General features: G+C 44.9%; 1 protein-coding gene across 1 annotated transcript in view; it reads left to right on the top strand.

The window, feature by feature from the left end:
• Nucleotides 1-2,567: 2,567 nt before the first annotated feature.
• PAK5 (p21 (RAC1) activated kinase 5) overlaps nt 2,568-17,751 on the top strand; it is a 45,280-nt gene continuing 30,096 nt past the window's right edge. The window contains exons 1-2 of the mRNA XM_072858571.1: nt 2,568-2,598; nt 6,624-6,838. Coding sequence (XP_072714672.1) covers nt 6,635-6,838 — 204 coding nt within the window. The 5' untranslated portion in view covers nt 2,568-2,598; nt 6,624-6,634. The remainder of the gene's footprint in view (nt 2,599-6,623; nt 6,839-17,751) is intronic.

Here is a 17,751-nt window from a genome sequence, read left to right on the forward strand (position 1 = left end):
GGTGCTAATAGTGTGCCCATCCCCGAGGGGAAAGAGCTCTGCTGCTGCTGGCTCAGCAAAGGAACCACAGGGAATCCCTGCAGAAAAAATACAGGCTGATGGACTTAACGTGGTGTGCGCTTCCTAATTGAAAATGAACTAATTGCTGGTTGTTTAAAAAGCAAAGGTGTTGCTGGGCTGAGGTAGATGATGAGTGCTGAGCCCCTCCTGAGGGAGTATTTACAGCCCAGCCAAGTGCTTGGGCAGCAGCAAGGTGTACATAGAAAAATTTGCAGGTTTCCCAGGGCGGCTCAGGGTTATGCTGCTGCTGGGCACAGATGATTTCCTTGGGTCAGTGGGACACAGCATCTGGCTGCTGAAATACTATAATAAAAAAAGTGCTTGTGTAGCTATGGTACACAATCATTAAAAGCTCCATTTTTAAGTGAAAATACCCATCGCACTTTGTTATTCTAGTTACTAACTTTATAAGGTTATTGTATGTTTTTATGTAGGGCAAAATTTCACACACCTTTGCTCAGTGTTAGTCTGTGGGGTCATCTGGCATGGCAAGTGCCGTTGTCAGTGCTTTGCAGATGCACTTGGGACTCCTTGGTAGTTTTCAAGATTACAAGACGAAATAAGCCTTTCCAACTTCCCTAGTTTTTAACCATAAAAGAATAGCTACTGGGAAGGGAAGAAAAAAGTGGCTCTGACTTTTTCATTGGGAACAGGGTCTGGCACTCCGTAAGTCAGGCAGAGTTGAGCAGACGTCTCTCTGTTTGGTGGGTTGACTGGATTACTCTTACTTAGGCTATGATGAAAGATACAGAATATGATTAACTTTAGGATTGAAGGTATCCTTTTATTCCAACTGCCTCAGGTTTTACATGCTGTAAGTGCAAAAATTTGTTCTTTGAGGCTATTTACATAAATCTGGACTTTCAGCTTTTCAGTTCATCAGTCCCCCTCAGTGTCCCCTGGTCTCATATACAGAGAAGGGACAACCCACCAAAACCCCAGGATGGGGCCAAGTGTACGAGACTGAACAAACAGAGCAACCTGTCACCTTTGAACACGAGCTCAGGGCTAGGAGCTGGGCAAGGCTTTAACTTTTTGTGGGAGGGCTGTTGCTGGAAATCCTGCCCTGAGCACAGACACCCTCATGGGAGGACCTGAATGGGCTCCCATGGCACCCAAAATAACACTGCCACCCTCTTACTCCAGGGTAGGGCTGTAGGATACTTCTTGCTGGAAAAATACCTTCATTTGTGACTGGGAGGCAGCACGATGATGGTGCAGTAGCTGACAGAGTGGATTTGCTTTGCTGGTCCATGTCTCACACCTGGCACAGGCAATGTCTTGGACACAGGGAATTTTCTCTATATAGGGGGACCTGGTCTGTCATTGGAGGTCACGGGTGAAATTTGGACCAGTCCAGGAGTCCACGGCACTGTGGTGCTCAGTGAATTATTTCTGTGCATAGAAAGGAGTGAAATGAAAAGGAGCCGAGTCTGGCATAGATCTAACAGGCAGTGTGTGCTGATTAAGCATGTAATTCGATTTGTTAGGCGCTACAGTAAACAGCATTAAGTGCAAGATGCAGTGATTGCTCCTGATAGCACCCTTTCAGCATTACCTCGCTTCCTGCAGCAGCTGGATGGAGCTGTGTTATGACTGTTCAGCAGGCACCAGCAGAGCTGGCAATACTCCTTTCTTGGGGAGAAGCTTGAATAACACAAATACTGCCATTATAAAAGGTTTTGGGTAGCTGTATCTACAGCTACATTTCTCCTGCTATCCCTACTCCTTCCCCATTCCCCAATGGTGCAGCTGGGACTGGCACTGCTGTGGGTTACTCAGCCATCGTCAGCAGGAGAGGCGGTACGATAGTCTGATTTTTCCCACCAATATTGTGTTTTCCTCCAGTAAATGTCATGTCCATATTTTTTCCAGCATGGCTTTGGTAAAGAAAGCCCCTTGTCGTTATTCTTGTGCTATGGTTGGACCATCGGTTGGAGGAGCCCCTCAGCATCACAGCCCTGAGCTGAATACAAACTTCTTTCCTGGCTCCCCCGGTTAAGAACAGACTTGCTTTTGGTCTCATGCTATCACACTTAACTAAATTCTTTGTTTGTTGCAACTGAAGAGCTACCTCCTTCAAACGTCCCATTTATAAGCGCAAAATGAATGTGCTACATCATTTCAGCATAAGGATAAGTGAAGTCTTTCTACAGAAATACCCCATTGAAGCCACATAATGAGGAGTCCTGGTTTTTTCTTTCCCCTGGAGCTAGCTCAAGCCCACTGCCATCAATAGTAGGCTGTTGTTAGGACAGGCTCCCCCAGCCTGCCTCGTGTTGAGTATCACCTTGTGCCACGTATGTGGTGTTGAAATCAGCCAGACTATTCATTGGCAAAGCACATGCAAGTAGAGGACAGACATCCTGGTTCTGCTCATCCCCACAAAAATAGCAACAAATTAGGAGTATGAGACCTCATTTCCTTTCATTCAGTGGGGGCGAACGCGGGAGGAGCTGGACTGAGAGATGGCATTTGCTGAGAGACCTGGCACGATCAGGAGTACGTTGGAGGCTGTCAGGAGGAATTAAGTTAAGGGTGAGTGCCCTGGCATGGGGAGAGTGGGGTGAGGATGCCACATGGGCAGCCCTGCATTGCTACCCCGCAGCCACTTACCTGCCTTTGCCTCCGCTAAATGCAGGCAATTGTCACATTGTCTGTGGGATGTTTTCCTAACTAATCCCATTAGGAAATTAGGGTTTCTTAACTTCGAGAGGCTTGCTGTTTTGCATGACAGAGAATGGATAGGAGCCTGAATGAACTTATTTTTTAATAACATGCATTTTGTGCTCTTGATAGAAATTTCGTAACATTTATGTTGTATACATACTATCTGGCATCCTGGGGAACTGGAGAGGTCCATTGTTTCTCTTCAAAGCACTTAGCTCTCCAAGGCTTACCAAATTGTTTTAGGAATAAGAGGTACCTTTCTCATTTATTCACTTGTCCAGGATGTTTTCTACTTCCACACCTGATTAAATGAGTAAATGCTTTATTTTTTGTATCATACCAATAAAGCTATGGCAAAGAGATTAAATAATCTCTCCTTTTTGAGGTCTAAGGAGAAGCACCTTATTAGGGACTGAACCAGGGCTCTTACGAGCCAGGAGTGGGAGGTTTCACTGGCTTGGTGGCCCCAAACCCACATCCTCAGACAGCTAAGGAAAACAAGTAGCATCATTCTTATTCTTTGGGAGAAATCTGGGGAAATGAAGTTTCATTGTGATTTCATTGCGATTGTATATATTAATTACAGTTATTTAGAGGGACCACGGTCAGGAGAGGTCAGCTTTGCTTTGCTTTGCAGTGAAAGCCAGCAACCTTGCTGGCTGATGAAGCAAAGCAGCAGTGCGCAGCATTTATTATTGATACCCTTAAGAGCCGGTTGAGGCTTTGGTCCTTTTGGTAGCACCAAGAGACTGTTTGCAGAGCTGGCCCAGGTGGCCATGGGGGGAGTCCTGCCCCACTCCCATGGGGCTGAGACCATCAGCCAGGTTTCCCAGTCACCTTTCACAGGCACAGCCCCACAGGGGATGTTCTCCAGCCACCAAGACACTTAGCATTTGTGCATTTGCCTGCATGGCTGAATGCATTCCTTCCTGTGTGAGGGGCCACTATTACTCCCTGTCTCTTCTGCTATAGCTTCACAGTCAATTTAAGCTGACCTAAGCACGAGCTGCAGTCCAAAGAGAGGAGCAAGTCCCACTGTCCAGGCCTCAGACACCATCCCCATGCAAAAACATGGCCTTGGCATCAGGTTTGAGACTAAAATATTCTCCTGAGAAAGTAAAGGTCCCGCTGGGCCAAATTTCATGTTTGCTTCTAGTTGCAATGGTATTAAAACAAGAAAGTGCAACGTATCAAAGAGCAATTTAAAAACAAGAGAGTAATATCTTGTTGAATGAATCTGCTGTATATTTTTAAAAAGGCAATATACAGTATGCCAGCCGATGTGCTTTTATTTCTCTGATGTAGTTTAGAGCTCTAGAGGACTTCCAAGCATCCAACAGCTGCATTAGGGTGCAAGTCCAGCAGGAAACCCTGCAAGTATTGGCATTGATCAGATGAAGAAGTACATGTCTAGAGCTGATGGTTTAAAATGTGACTCCAATAGGCCTCATAGATTCACATCCCAGAGGGTGAATGAAATCAATCCGGTGCCATTGATCTGCAGCCGGCTGCGATGTGCAGAGCCCTGCAGATGAGCAGTGAATATGAGCTGCTACCTGAACTGGCAGCTGCTTCTGTTTGAGCCTTGAAAATAAATAATCTGTGACCAGAGACCAACCTTGACAGCTTTGGGTTAGGCTGGAAACACCTCCGCAAGTGCCACTAGGTACCCAACATGCCACTGACATTAAAAATAAAAAGATCACAATGTTGGAAGTGGAAAAAGATAGCAAGGTGATCATAAAAGATTTCAGGAGAGGAAGGTGAGGAAGATACCAGAGTTAACGGAGATGGAGAGAGACTGTCAAAAGGGCAGGAGATTTGGAGGGAGTTCAGAGAAGGGGAGCAAAGCCAGAGGGAGCTGTGGAAGATGAGACCTGTGAAGAAAGGCCAACAGAAGCAGGTCTGCTCCATCTAAAGAAAATAGGCACAAGGGAGACATAATCACCTGCAAACACACAAGGGGGGACTTACAAAGCAGCCAGCAATCAATTTTCAAATAATGGACCTGATCTTTAAATAAACTAGTAAAAGGGAATGAGGGTGGAATAAATACCCCATTTATCATCCCATCTTTTTTTTTTGCAGTAGCAACACAGCTGTATTTTCTTCCCTGAGCTTCTCCTCTCCACCTCCTGAATCATAAAGTCAGGGCAGCACCTTTACAGCTGAGTCTCTCCTGTGATACAAGAGGTTTTATAGAGCTGCCAGCTTCCTCGCCCAGCTACTAATTCAGGCATGTGCTGCTCAAGGGCTTACCAAGCCCTGCTTGAAATGGCCATGAGACCAAGGTGGAGGACTATTTTGAGACGGCAGAAAGCAGGCAGAGGACTTTTCCAGGACAGGACAGTATTTCATTGAAAAGCAACGGGACCTCTGTCTGTTTCCCTGGGACCAGGAATTTCTCCTTGCCTTACACAGCAGGTTTCTGGAGTCCTTCAGAAAGTCAATTCTGAACTTGCCTCAATATAACCATTAGGCTCCACTTTGTTGTAAGGTGGGAACCACCAAAGCCAAGGCTTAATCCAGATTGTGAGTGTATTGGCTATTTCCTATGCCAGTAGAGTGAGCAAACACCTCCATCCCTTTCAGTCTGCAGTTCATGCCTCCTTCCACTTTGCCTCTGAAACCTCTCTTGCCCCAGCTGTCTGCCTGTGCCCTGCCAACCCTCCGCTGCCTTCCCCAGGCTCCTCAGGAGGGGCAAAGCAGGCAGGAGGAAGGCAAACAAACCCACTCTTGTCAGGAAATAACAACTAAATAGTTGACCAAAACACTCGCTTTCTGTAGAGTAAGTGCTGTAACAATTAGCTTTACCAGGCAGCCAGGTCAACCCAGGTCTCTCCAGCAATGTATGAGCTGGGAAGGCCACATTTCCTCCAACAGCCTCCAGTTCCTTGCTTGTCCAGCATTGGACAGACTCCTCTCTCTTCTCCATACCACCTGCGCAAAGACCAAAGGAGCTGATCCTTCCTCCTGGACCTTAAAAAGAGTAGGGCTGTTGCTGTAATGAATCCTACCTGAGTCTGCTGGCTGGGAGCCAGCGAGCTGCACCCACCCGGGCATAAACCCAGGTACTTCGGGCCCATGGCTCTCTCATGGCAAATCGTTTCACTTCTGAAGGAGAAGTCACGCCATGTAAATATGATAATTATAGCAGCTGATACCTGATACTGTTTTTAAGCAGGACCCTTTACGAAGGCAGATGACAGCCCTTAGACCAGGTTGGAATTGGATCTGAGCTCTCCCATCTATTTGCATTGCTGAAATGGCGTAGGAATAAATCCCCCTTTAACTGCTGCTGGGCGAGATCTAGATATGAACATAGCGGGGCCAGGCTCTCATCTGGGATGGGTTGTCTTTTCTCCAAGATCTGGCATATAGATTTAAGATGCAAAGCTGTGTGTGCATTTGCTCTTGTGGCGTGTCGGGGCATGGCTCGCCACTTATACCGTATGCTGTCCGCCAAGCAAAGCCATACACTGCTGCTGGTATTGCTCAGGGCTGTGAGTTTTCATGGGACGCAATTTGCAGCATGAGCAGATAGCAGAGAGAGGAGTAGAAAATAGGAGCTGGGGCTTTCTCTCCTGGGAGTAGAGGCATTTCCTTGTTTCATAAGGTATTATGAACATATATAGATTAGAGACTGGGTTAATTTCTTAAAATCTCAGATCCTGTGAGAAGAGGTCAGATAAGGAGGTCAGAGAAGAAGATCTATGCAGTCTTCCTTGCATAGATCTCAAAGGCAGTATGCGTGGAGTAAAGTTCATATATGTATTTGGCTAATAACATCTACTAAAATTGTCTATGGAGTAGAGAGAATGGCTGCAGGTTGCAACAAAGCATAAAGATGGGGTTTCTTTCTTTTCTTTCCTGTTTCCCTATGACTTCTCCAGATTTTTCCACCATGTTTGGAAAGAAGAAGAAAAGGCTTGAAATTTCTGGGCCCTCTAACTTCGAGCATCGGGTCCACACTGGCTTTGACCACCGGGAGCAGAAGTTCACAGGACTACCTCAGCAGTGGCACAGCTTGCTGGCGGACACGGCAAACAGGCCAAAGCCTATGGTGGATCCCTCATGCATCACTCCCATCCAGCTCGCTCCTATGAAGGTATCGTGCAAAGTCATCTTTGAACTTCCTAACCTACCTTTAATTGCATGTAACCTTAACAAAGTAATACCAATAGTGGCTGTCCTGGGAGGCAGGCACAGCTGGGAAGTGTGCAAGTACAAAGTGTGCTGCAAATCCAAATATTTAATAGTACAGCTGCAAGGAAAAAGAGTTATCTGTATAAAACTTGTACGAGTGTCCCAGAAGAGCGTGAGTCATGGGTCTTGCAGGGACCATGCCTTCACGCTCCCGGGCTGCAGAAGAAAAAGCCACAAGTCCCGCTGGAGGCCCAAAACATGCTCCTCTGCAGCATAAAGCTCCTTGATAATTAATTTAAGAATAGTGCTTTAGGCAAAGGCAGTTTGGAGCAATGGAGAGAGGGAAAAGTACACCAAAGGACAAAAATTAAATTGCTTGTTCAGCCGGGCAAGGAGCTCAGGGAGGGATCTCATTGCCACCTGCCGCTGCCTGGAGGGGGTAACACAGGTGACAGAGCTGAGCTCCTTGCCGGGTGGTAAAATGAGGGGAAACAGCCCCAGGTGGCGGCTTGGGAGGTTCGGGCTGGACAGCTGGGGAAAAAACTTGGCTTGGAGGATAGAGCAGCACTGGACAGGGCACCAGTGCAGCTCTGGGATCCCCATCCTTAGAGGCTCAGGATTCCGGTAGACAAATTTGCCCTGATTTAGCAGTGTTTCTGGGATTGTACTTCCTAACATCCCAGTAAATCGCACCTGTGTGCTGGTGTTAGCCTATACCCCACCAGCCACGTATATCTTGCTGTCATGCAGCTGCAAAATAGATTTAGGATTTCATTTTCATGTGGATTTTTCTGCAGCAAGGGAAAATCAGATAATCCTGAGAGCACAGACCACGTATTTATGTTTGGTAAGTGCTCTTTGCTAAACTTACATTTACTGCCTGCTCCTGAAGGGCACTTATCACTTGCTGATCAGGACTGCTGGGTGTTGCTACAGGAAAAGGGGGATAAACCAAAGTCTTGATTTTTTGCTGTAATAAACTGTCTTACTGTATAATAGAGGCCCAGAATAATGAGGAAAAAAGTAGGCAAACCTTTTCCTGCTAGGGGAGGAGAGCAACTTTGTTCCACAACCCTTCTTAATACCAAAAACATCCCTGGATGTTTTGGCATGAATGCATAAAGATGTTTTAAAATGAAAAAAAATCAGTTTACTATCTTGCAGCAGTACCATCTCTTTTCTGCAGTTCTGGAGCCATAAATCCATAAGCTTAAAAAGTTTTAAAATGTATTAGCTTTCTCAGCACCATACAGGCAATATGACTCTGGGTCTCGGCTTGCAAATGGACATATGCATAGCTTGGTTCATGTGCAGAGTCCCACTGAAGCAATACACGCTGCGGGGTCTGAAGGATCAAGGCCCAAATGAGTAGTTGCTGCATTTTGAAGTGGAGAAAATCACTGTCAGTTGTTCCCAAAACATTGTCAATTCTTGCTTTTCTGCCTGTATATCAGAGGTCTACATATGTCTATATATCAGGGGTCTCTATATGTGCATATACCAGTGCATATACCACTTCTGAACTAAACCATTCTGTGCCAGGAAGGGGCTGTGGCCAGGAGTCAAAATGCAGCTCCCAAGCCGAGCTCGTTCCTCCAGTGTAGCCTTGGGCCGTGGTGGTCCTTGATGCAGCCTTGCATCCCACGACATCTTCCCGGGATGTGTGTCCTGGGGACAGGATGCCTGCAACCTGGTACCCATCTTAGCAGTGGCTGCGGAGCTGAGCACAAACAAGCCCATCTGTGGAGGGACCCGTAGGAAGGATTTTCTGCATAGATGAAAGATGTGAATTTGGAAGCAGATTACCCAAATTGCAGTTAATTGCATGCCACTGCTCCAAAGGTATAGTTAGATGAGGAAATGGGGTTAAGACTGAAGGGTTCAAGAAATTGTGCCTTCACCTTCCTGTTACTTTCCCTATCCGAGGCTCAATTACAGCCTATTGAAATGGACCTCCATAATAGTTTTAATAGCAACTAAGAGGCATTGACTGTCATCTGAGAATTTGCTTTTAACTCTATTGCAAGATACCATTTTACTGTATATTTATTAAGAATTAATATGCCTTGTTTTGATATAACTTAACTTGTGGAGAGAAACTGAGTTGTGGCCACTTTAAGAATATTTAATGTTGCTAAACTAGTTCAGCATAATCATTTAATTTAGAGGAATTGTTTATGTGTGTACATGCACCAGCACCTTTAGTTCAGTTGAAAGGTTATTTAGGCACTGAGGATTTCATAACTTTAGTGAGAAATGAAGATGTAAAATACACTTGCAGTTCGTGAAGATAGGAACCAAAGATTCAGAGATCTCAGTGTTGTTTACAACTTTTATCTTTTCCACCCAGCAGCTGATAGTTTAATTAACACACTTGTGAATGCACTGAGGTATAGCAGAAGAAGGTATAGCAGAACTTTTCTGCAGTTCTGGAGCCATAAATCCATAAGCTTAAAAAGTTTTAAAATGTATTAGCTTTCTCAGCACCATACAGGCAATATGACTCTGGGTCTCGGCTTGCAAATGGACATATGCATAGCTTGGTTCATGTGCAGAGTCCCACTGAAGCAATACACGCTGCGGGGTCTGAAGGATCAAGGCCCAAATGAGTAGTTGCTGCATTTTGAAGTGGAGAAAATCACTGTCAGTTGTTCCCAAAACATTGTCAATTCTTGCTTTTCTGCCTGTATATCAGAGGTCTACATATGTCTATATATCAGGGGTCTCTATATGTGCATATACCAGTGCATATACCACTTCTGAACTAAACCATTCTGTGCCAGGAAGGGGCTGTGGCCAGGAGCCAAAATGCAGCTCCCAAGCCGAGCTCGTTCCTCCAGTGTAGCCTTGGGCCGTGGTGGTCCTTGATGCAGCCTTGCATCCCACGACATCTTCCCGGGATGTGTGTCCTGGGGACAGGATGCCTGCAACCTGGTACCCATCTTAGCAGTGGCTGCGGAGCTGAGCACAAACAAGCCCATCTGTGGAGGGACCCGTAGGAAGGATTTTCTGCATAGATGAAAGATGTGAATTTGGAAGCAGATTACCCAAATTGCAGTTAATTGCATGCCACTGCTCCAAAGGTATAGTTAGATGAGGAAATGGGGTTAAGACTGAAGGGTTCAAGAAATTGTGCCTTCACCTTCCTGTTACTTTCCCTATCCGAGGCTCAATTACAGCCTATTGAAATGGACCTCCATAATAGTTTTAATAGCAACTAAGAGGCATTGACTGTCATCTGAGAATTTGCTTTTAACTCTATTGCAAGATACCATTTTACTGTATATTTATTAAGAATTAATATGCCTTGTTTTGATATAACTTAACTTGTGGAGAGAAACTGAGTTGTGGCCACTTTAAGAATATTTAATGTTGCTAAACTAGTTCAGCATAATCATTTAATTTAGAGGAATTGTTTATGTGTGTACATGCACCAGCACCTTTAGTTCAGTTGAAAGGTTATTTAGGCACTGAGGATTTCATAACTTTAGTGAGAAATGAAGATGTAAAATACACTTGCAGTTCGTGAAGATAGGAACCAAAGATTCAGAGTTGTTTACAACTTTTATCTTTTCCACCCAGCAGCTGATAGTTTAATTAACACACTTGTGAATGCACTGAGGTATAGCAGAAGATTCATAATGGTGTCCTGAGTCACAGTATTAAGTCAGGCTGAGGCATTTGGTCAGAGTTACTTCATGCTGTGGTTTCAGGTCATACAGCAGCTCTGTAACTCCGCTGTTCTGCACTCCCAAATTTATTCTCTGTTTAATTACTTCAGTATTGACTACCTGTATGGTGTGAGGCTGAAGTGTTCCTGCTAATAGGTCTCCTTCGTGACTGAAGAGTTAGCACAGGTCATAGAGGTAGACTTTGAGAGCACGGTTTCTTGTTTTTAAGACAGAACTGGTGTTTGCTTGCTTTGGGCTTCACCCAAAGCTGCAGCAGAGCAAGGGAGAGACTTTTTCTTGACTTCTGCAGGTTTTGTAGCTTTCCCGGTTAGTGGTGTTTGCTTGTTTCTCAGTCTGCAAAGCAGGTAGGATCTGATGGTACATAGTGTATCCCTTTGGGTAAAACCAATAAATGATAAATATTCTAACTGCTCCATCTATATTCAAAGGCAGCAGCAGCGATGATGAGGCAACGCCCTGGGCTCCCAAATATCCTGGGGGATGTCATCACCCTGCCTCTGTGTTGGCTGGGATGAAAGGCTTGTAGTGCCTTTGCACGTGGGTGGCGGCAGCTTGTCATGGTAATATCAGCCTTTGAATCCAAACCTGAGCTGACTGTACAAATTCATTCATTTCAAGTACAAGGAGAGACAATAATGGGATTCCCCTTCTCGATGTGGATGACCCAGATACCAGCAGAGTATTGTGTATTTCAGATGCTAACACGAGTCAGTAAAATGTGGCAGAAAATTTCATGAAAAATAAAAAGCGACACTGATCTTGATAGGTTTGGGGTGTGGAGACAGGGGGAGTTGAAAAAAGGCTAATTTTTCACTGAAAACATCTCTGCAAGAAAAATGTGAACCGTCTCTGTCTTCTGGTACTTAAAATAGGCTTAATGAAGTCTGAGATCCTGATGCCATGCCTCTGGCCTCTTGCTTCAATACTTTGTGGTTGTCCCGTGTGTACCCGGAGCTCACAGTTTGCGTGTTTGCCCTCAGCACACAATATGCTTGGTCTGTCATCACCGTTACGCTATACAGGAGCTCCAGGTTGTTGCCACCCTTTGGTTTTTGGAAAGCTTCAGGATCAATAACTAAGCAAATGCATTGTCCTTAGGCAGCAAAACTCATTCTTCATGGTTTCTCTACTCTGCTGAAAATACTAGGAAAACAAACAACCAGAACTCTTATTTTGGGGATTTTTGCCAAAAGAACTTAGCATTGGCTTTGTAAAGATGCTCTGTTAAGATGCTTGAATGTCTGCTGCTGTCAGTGGGAGCAGGACGGCACTGAAGACTTGTTAAAATCCCTTCTCATGTTTCCCAGTGCAGTGAACAGCTGAGCCTCCTCAGTTCTGTCAGTTACTGGAGGAAAAAATGCCATTTGTTCCTGAAAAAACACCACACTGGGGTTATTCTTCAGTTGTCTGTGCTGGTACGTGCATGAAGCCTCCATCTCTTTGCTTTTGTTGATGGGTAGTCTCACCCATCCATACCATCAGCAAGATCAAGGTACCCAACTTGAGGATGACATTGTGGTGGGTTTGTCCTTGAGTAAGGAGGGAGGTGGCTGTGAGTATTTGGGTGGCCAAATATATAGAGGCATCAAGAGGACTGAATCCTTCCTGCTGGGACCTCCGCATGTCCTTCTCACCTGAGCACATTGCAGTAAATCCAACCATGCTCATGTGGTGGAATTTCAGGTTTCTTGAATTTTCTCCCCCATTTTCTTCCCTTGAAAAGACAGGGTGTAAGGGGATGAGGGCTTTTGCTGCCCCATGCACCGAGATGAGCATTAGCACAGCTTGGCGATGCAGAGGGGTCAGTGTTCAGCCTGCAAAAGCAGAGCGAGATCCTCAGCTTGACATTGATGCTGTATTGTCGGCAAAATCAAGGAGCCTCTTCTGTGCTGTGTGGGGTGAGCTGCGTAAAAAGTAGAGCAAACAACGTCCTTTCTATCACTTCACCAAAATGCCCTTGAATGCCCCATGGCTGGGCTGAGATACACGTTAATTTGAGATGCACTTTAATTGTGCCATTAACCTGCAGCAGTTCATTTACCTGGTGTCCTGCAATGTGTGGGTGTTGCAGGGCAGAGAATTTCTGTAGGGGACAGGCCACAGGGTCACTGGCTTCTCTCTCTCTTTTTCATCCTCCTGTTTCAGTGGTCTAATCTATATGTTTTGTCTTACTAGTTTTAGTTTTTCTCATTTCTGCCTCTCAAACATTGATCCCAGTACTGGCGAGTTAACTGTAATCTTTAAAACCTTTCTAAGCTTCTACTGCTATATTTCAGCCTCTCTATTAGACAGGGAAAAAAAATCAGAAAATGAGTTACTGGTCATGGCCCTTTTAATAGCTCTGACAGGAAATTCAAAGCTTCCATTTACTGTGCATGTTGACAGAAGGAAAAGCAGATATTTCTCTTCCCCATCCTATTTGGCCTCTTAAAGTATTTCCAGCAATGAAATTCAAGCCTCGTTGAAGGTGTCAGGTTTTCCCTATATTTACATGCTTTCCTTGCTTAGATGGAGCACACCGAGCATTTGCACAGAGCCATGGCCAGGAGTGCTGAGTGGCCAAAGACTCAAAGAGAGGAGATGAGCTGGGGTTCTTGTCTGGGCTTGAGCGGTCAGAAATGTCCAGCTCTCATTAGATAACCCCCAGCTCTCTCCTCCGGTGAGGAATTGCACAGTGTAATTGCCTGACTAGGAAAAGGAGGCTTTAGAAATAAAGAGCTGCTCAAAGGCTTTGCCTGCTGCTTGGGGGCAGATGGACAAAGCTGTGGTTGTCTTGACCTTCCTTGCCCTCCCAAATTTTTACCTCTCCTTCTTGATAGCTCTTTCTTTTTACTTATTCCTCCCGTGGTACCTCTGTAGATGGGACAGTCTGAACTTCTTGCTTGAAGAAGGTTGACTCCGGTCCCACCAGGATGCTGTGGACTCATGGTACTGCTCTTGCCGGGACAGGACCTGGAAGGCTGCTGACATCTTGTGGGCCTTCCTTGTAACCACATCGTGAAAAATCGTGCTTAATAACTCATGTTTCCTAATTTCATGCTTCGCAGTCGCACACTGGGCCTGGCGCATGCTCAGCCTGGAGAAGGTGGAGGGGGTGTCTCCAAAAAGGGCAAGAGCCAGCACCTTGCAGCATAGGAAATTCTGAGTGGAAGGAAAATGTTTTGCCAGCAAGTGTGGTTGACTAGCGGGACAGCAGCCCGGAGGGGCTGTGGGATCTCAGCCTTTGGAGAGGACAAAATTTGACGGACAATGTCCTGCGCAGCCTGACCCAACCTTGATGTTAGCCCTTCTCTGAGCAGGAGGTTGGACTGGATGACCTGCAGATGTCCCTTCCAGCCTCAGTTCTTCTGTGATTATCTTCATCTACAAGTGATTACGGTGAGATTTGCAATTGTCCTGGAAGGCAGCCCCACTTTCAATTTATTTTGATCACTAAACAGGAATGCGTTTGATGCTACGTGGTGCCAGAAGAAACTACGGCAACATATTTAAGTAGAAGCTTTTTCTTTCAAAGGGATAATGCTTCACTCTTGAGGACTATTTGATTTACCACGTTTTTAAGTGACAATACTACTTCAGTTAATCTCCGTACCCCCCTCTACAGATATAATACAAATATGCCACCTAGTGTCCATGGACGTGTCTTACTGCGACATTCGCTTGGTGTGAGAAGAGCCGAGTTGCCAATTTTGTGTAATCTTGCAGGAAATCTACCACTGTACAAACAAAAATCAGCCACAGTACGAATAAATGCAAGTACACAGCTCAGAAGTTTTTTATAATTTGTATCACTAGGTTAATATGTTCTCATACGTACTCCGTTGTACAGAGGAAACTTTTGGTTTTATTTCTGATTGTCTGATTTCAGAAAATTATAGGTTTTTACATAAGTCTTTTAGAAGAATATTGCTGCTGCCTGTGAAGTTGAGTTCGACAAGAGACAATGCCTGAATAAAAGATTAGGAAGAAATGTTTCAGATGAGTAGTTCATTTTATGGAAAACGCAGCTTCATGGTAAAGAGTGTCAGCTGGAAGAGGATACGTCTGGAGATCAGAAATTGTTTGTTTCAGAGTTTTCTGTGAAAATATTGAAATATTTTGGTTTCAAAGATTAAAGCAGCCTTGGATGTGAAGCACCCTGGGAAGCAGCCCAGAGCAGGGCTGTTACAGCAACTTGTCTTCTGGTACCACCATGGCAGGAGCTGCCATCCCTCTCCACCGATGGACCCTGGGCAGGGAGGTCAGGTGAGGTGAAAAACTGCCTGAGGACAAAAGTTAGGGGAGAAGAGTGCTATTGCTCCAGTAATACTCGTTTCTCCTTTCCTTGCACCCTCCTCAGGTCTTCTCCATACCCATATCCACATACATTCAGTGACATTAATACATCTTCATCTCTGTCAAAAGTACATTAACTGGTGCATGGATTTTTTTTACTACAGTGTCACACTGGCAACCTAGAGTCACCATAAAATGAAGCCAAGCCTGTCAGTGTATAAGAGGCATTTGGACAATGCCCTTAATACCATGCTTTAACTTGGTCAGCCCTGAATTGGTCAGGCAGTTGGACTAAATGATCGTTGTAGGTCCCCTCCAACTGAAGTAGTCTAGTCCTATTCTATTCTAAGGAAGCACCTCTTCCTATGGTGCTTTTAACTGATGCGTTCTCAGTTCTTCTTTATAGTTTTGAGTTTCTGGCTTTCTGAACAGCAAAGTTCCTGACTGGCTTTGTAGCAGCAGCTCTTTCATTTTCGTACCATTGTGTTTCACACTATTGAAACACTTCATCCAGCCTGACTTGAAATTGTTTTTCTAGAGCCTCATTTGGAGAAGAAAAAGCAGCAGCATTATAATTTCAGATTGACTCAAAACACAAAATGTTCCTCAGTTTTTCAGTTCAACTAATGAACCAGAAAATCAATTATTCACATAATTTTTTTGACCAAGATATTTGTCCCTCATAACAAACCCCTCAGGTTCAGCCAGGTATGCTTGGAGGGTCTGTCTGCAGCTGAACTGTGGACACCAGCATCAGGGTTTACAGGCAGGACCTGGCCATCCTAGACAAACACTGAGGCTGCCAGTAAAAAAAACTCTCCCACCACACAGAATAAATACTGTAAGTGGCAAAACAAGTTTTTCACATTCTGTCTTATTTCTATCCTTTAAGTGTGCTCAAATGACCCAGGAGTAATGTCTGCAGAAATGTGGTTTTCAGAGGTGGTCCCTCTAGCTAATGCAGATAGTGCTGGGTAGGGAACAATGCTTTGGTTCACGTTGGACCGTGTAGACAAGTTCAGCACTGCACTAAGGCTTTAAGTGCATCATTTTGCTCCTCTGCCTTGGAGGGGTCGTAATCAGTTACCTGCTGATCATGTTCCTCGTTTAAAAGGTCCCTGACGTCCCCGAAGGAGCTTGTGCTACCAATACCCTGCTCCTGCAGATACTCGGAGGCAGGCTTGCGCCTATACGTGCACAGTCCTGCTGAGCTCATTGAGCTCTTCCCTGGAGTAGTGTTGAAGTTTGCTGTCTGCAGGGTGGAGATGTAAGGATGTTGTTCAGAAATCCTTCGTCATGAGTAAGCTTTGTTCATGCAACACTTGACATTGATTTGTATTGGTCTGCTCACATGGGAAGGGATTTACCTTACCTGGGCCTGCAGCAATAATAGACAATAATATAGATTACACACTTCTGTAGGTAGAAGTAGATTCATATAATTAGTAAAATAATGTTTTTAAATGCTGTTTGCATCAGCATTGTGATTTTAAGTAATATTAGTGTTGGAGTAATGTTAGTGTTGGAGGCAAGCTTTAAGTTTATTAATGAGAGCTTACAAGGGCGAGCAGAACTTTGCAATACGCTAAGTAAAGATTTAACGTAAATTTAGAGTTCACGGTCTACATCTGCTGAGGCAGACTAGCCTGCTTTAGAGCTCAAGAAACACATTAACCTGTAGATCTACACATAAAAGGGGCAAACTCTCAGTGTCAGTGTTTCAGAAATTGAATCTGGTCTCCTCTGGGAATACCAGACTGGGAATACTCTCCAGGTAGCGCTGTATAACCTGAAATGAGCCAGGAATTAGATCCTGAGCAAGGACACTCATAATCAGGTTCTTTTTTTAACGTGGAAGTTAGTCCCTGAAGACAAATTTATAGGAAACTGTTCCAGTAACTCCTCTCACTTGCTTGCCTGCCCCTGATAAATGAGCCATGCTCCCAGCTTTCTGCCAGGAGGTGGAGGGCTCTGGCTCCACTGCTGCTAACGTGGCTGTTGTTTCCTTCTTGTTTGTTTAGCCAAGCTTTTTGCCTTCAAAACTTTCCCTGCACGGACCCATAAGATCTCTGAGGCCAGAAGCAGGATTTTGGGCAGGTGGAGGTGGTGCTTCGGGGCGGCTGCTGCGGCAGTAGGATCCTTCTGGTTCCTGTACCATGGCAGTGATCCCCCGGAGCAAAGCGTGGAAAATAAACGGTAAAGTCTAAGCAGTAAATGCTTTCCCCAGTAAACACGTAGAAAGGCTGAATGTGTTTTACCAAGCTTCAGTCAGATAGTCCAGAGAGCTCTTGCTTAGCTCAGCTGAGAAAGCTGATGGAATAAAACACCCCAGGAGATTTCTTATTTCCCTGGGCTGGCCAAACCTCCAATAGTGCTGCTGAAGTCCCTCAGATATAAAGTTGCATTGATGTTAGAAAATTTCGTCAGTGGCTGGGAGTGGGAAACACTAGGTGGCAGCAAGAAATCTCTGGAAATTCATCTCCCTGCATGTCAAAAGCCTAGACAGCAGAGGTAATGAGAAATCTGCTTGGGCATCCTGATGGCATTTGTTCAAGGTAGGGTTTTAGCCCGCTTCGTAACAGGTCTGTGGAGGGGATTTCCATATAAAATTGGTCACGCAGTATTTGCACTCCACATCAGCGCTAGGGCAGTGTTCGCTACTTCCATTTCCATTTAACCATGCAATGACAATAATCATACAGTAACTACACATTCTGCACATCTCCATGATATATTTGTTCCTAGATCTCCTAATGAACTTGTTTTAGTCCGTTGTAGTCCCATTAAATCATATTCTATATTATAACCAAACAGCCAAGTTTATTCAATCCCAGCAGAGTTTGTCTCATAAAGAGTAGTAGGATCAGGGGGAAAATAATTTTGCCAAGCAGCTTGCTTACCTGTGGAG

This window comes from Ciconia boyciana, chromosome 3 (genome assembly GCF_034638445.1).
Source record: "Ciconia boyciana chromosome 3, ASM3463844v1, whole genome shotgun sequence".
Lineage (NCBI taxonomy): Eukaryota > Metazoa > Chordata > Aves > Ciconiiformes > Ciconiidae > Ciconia > Ciconia boyciana.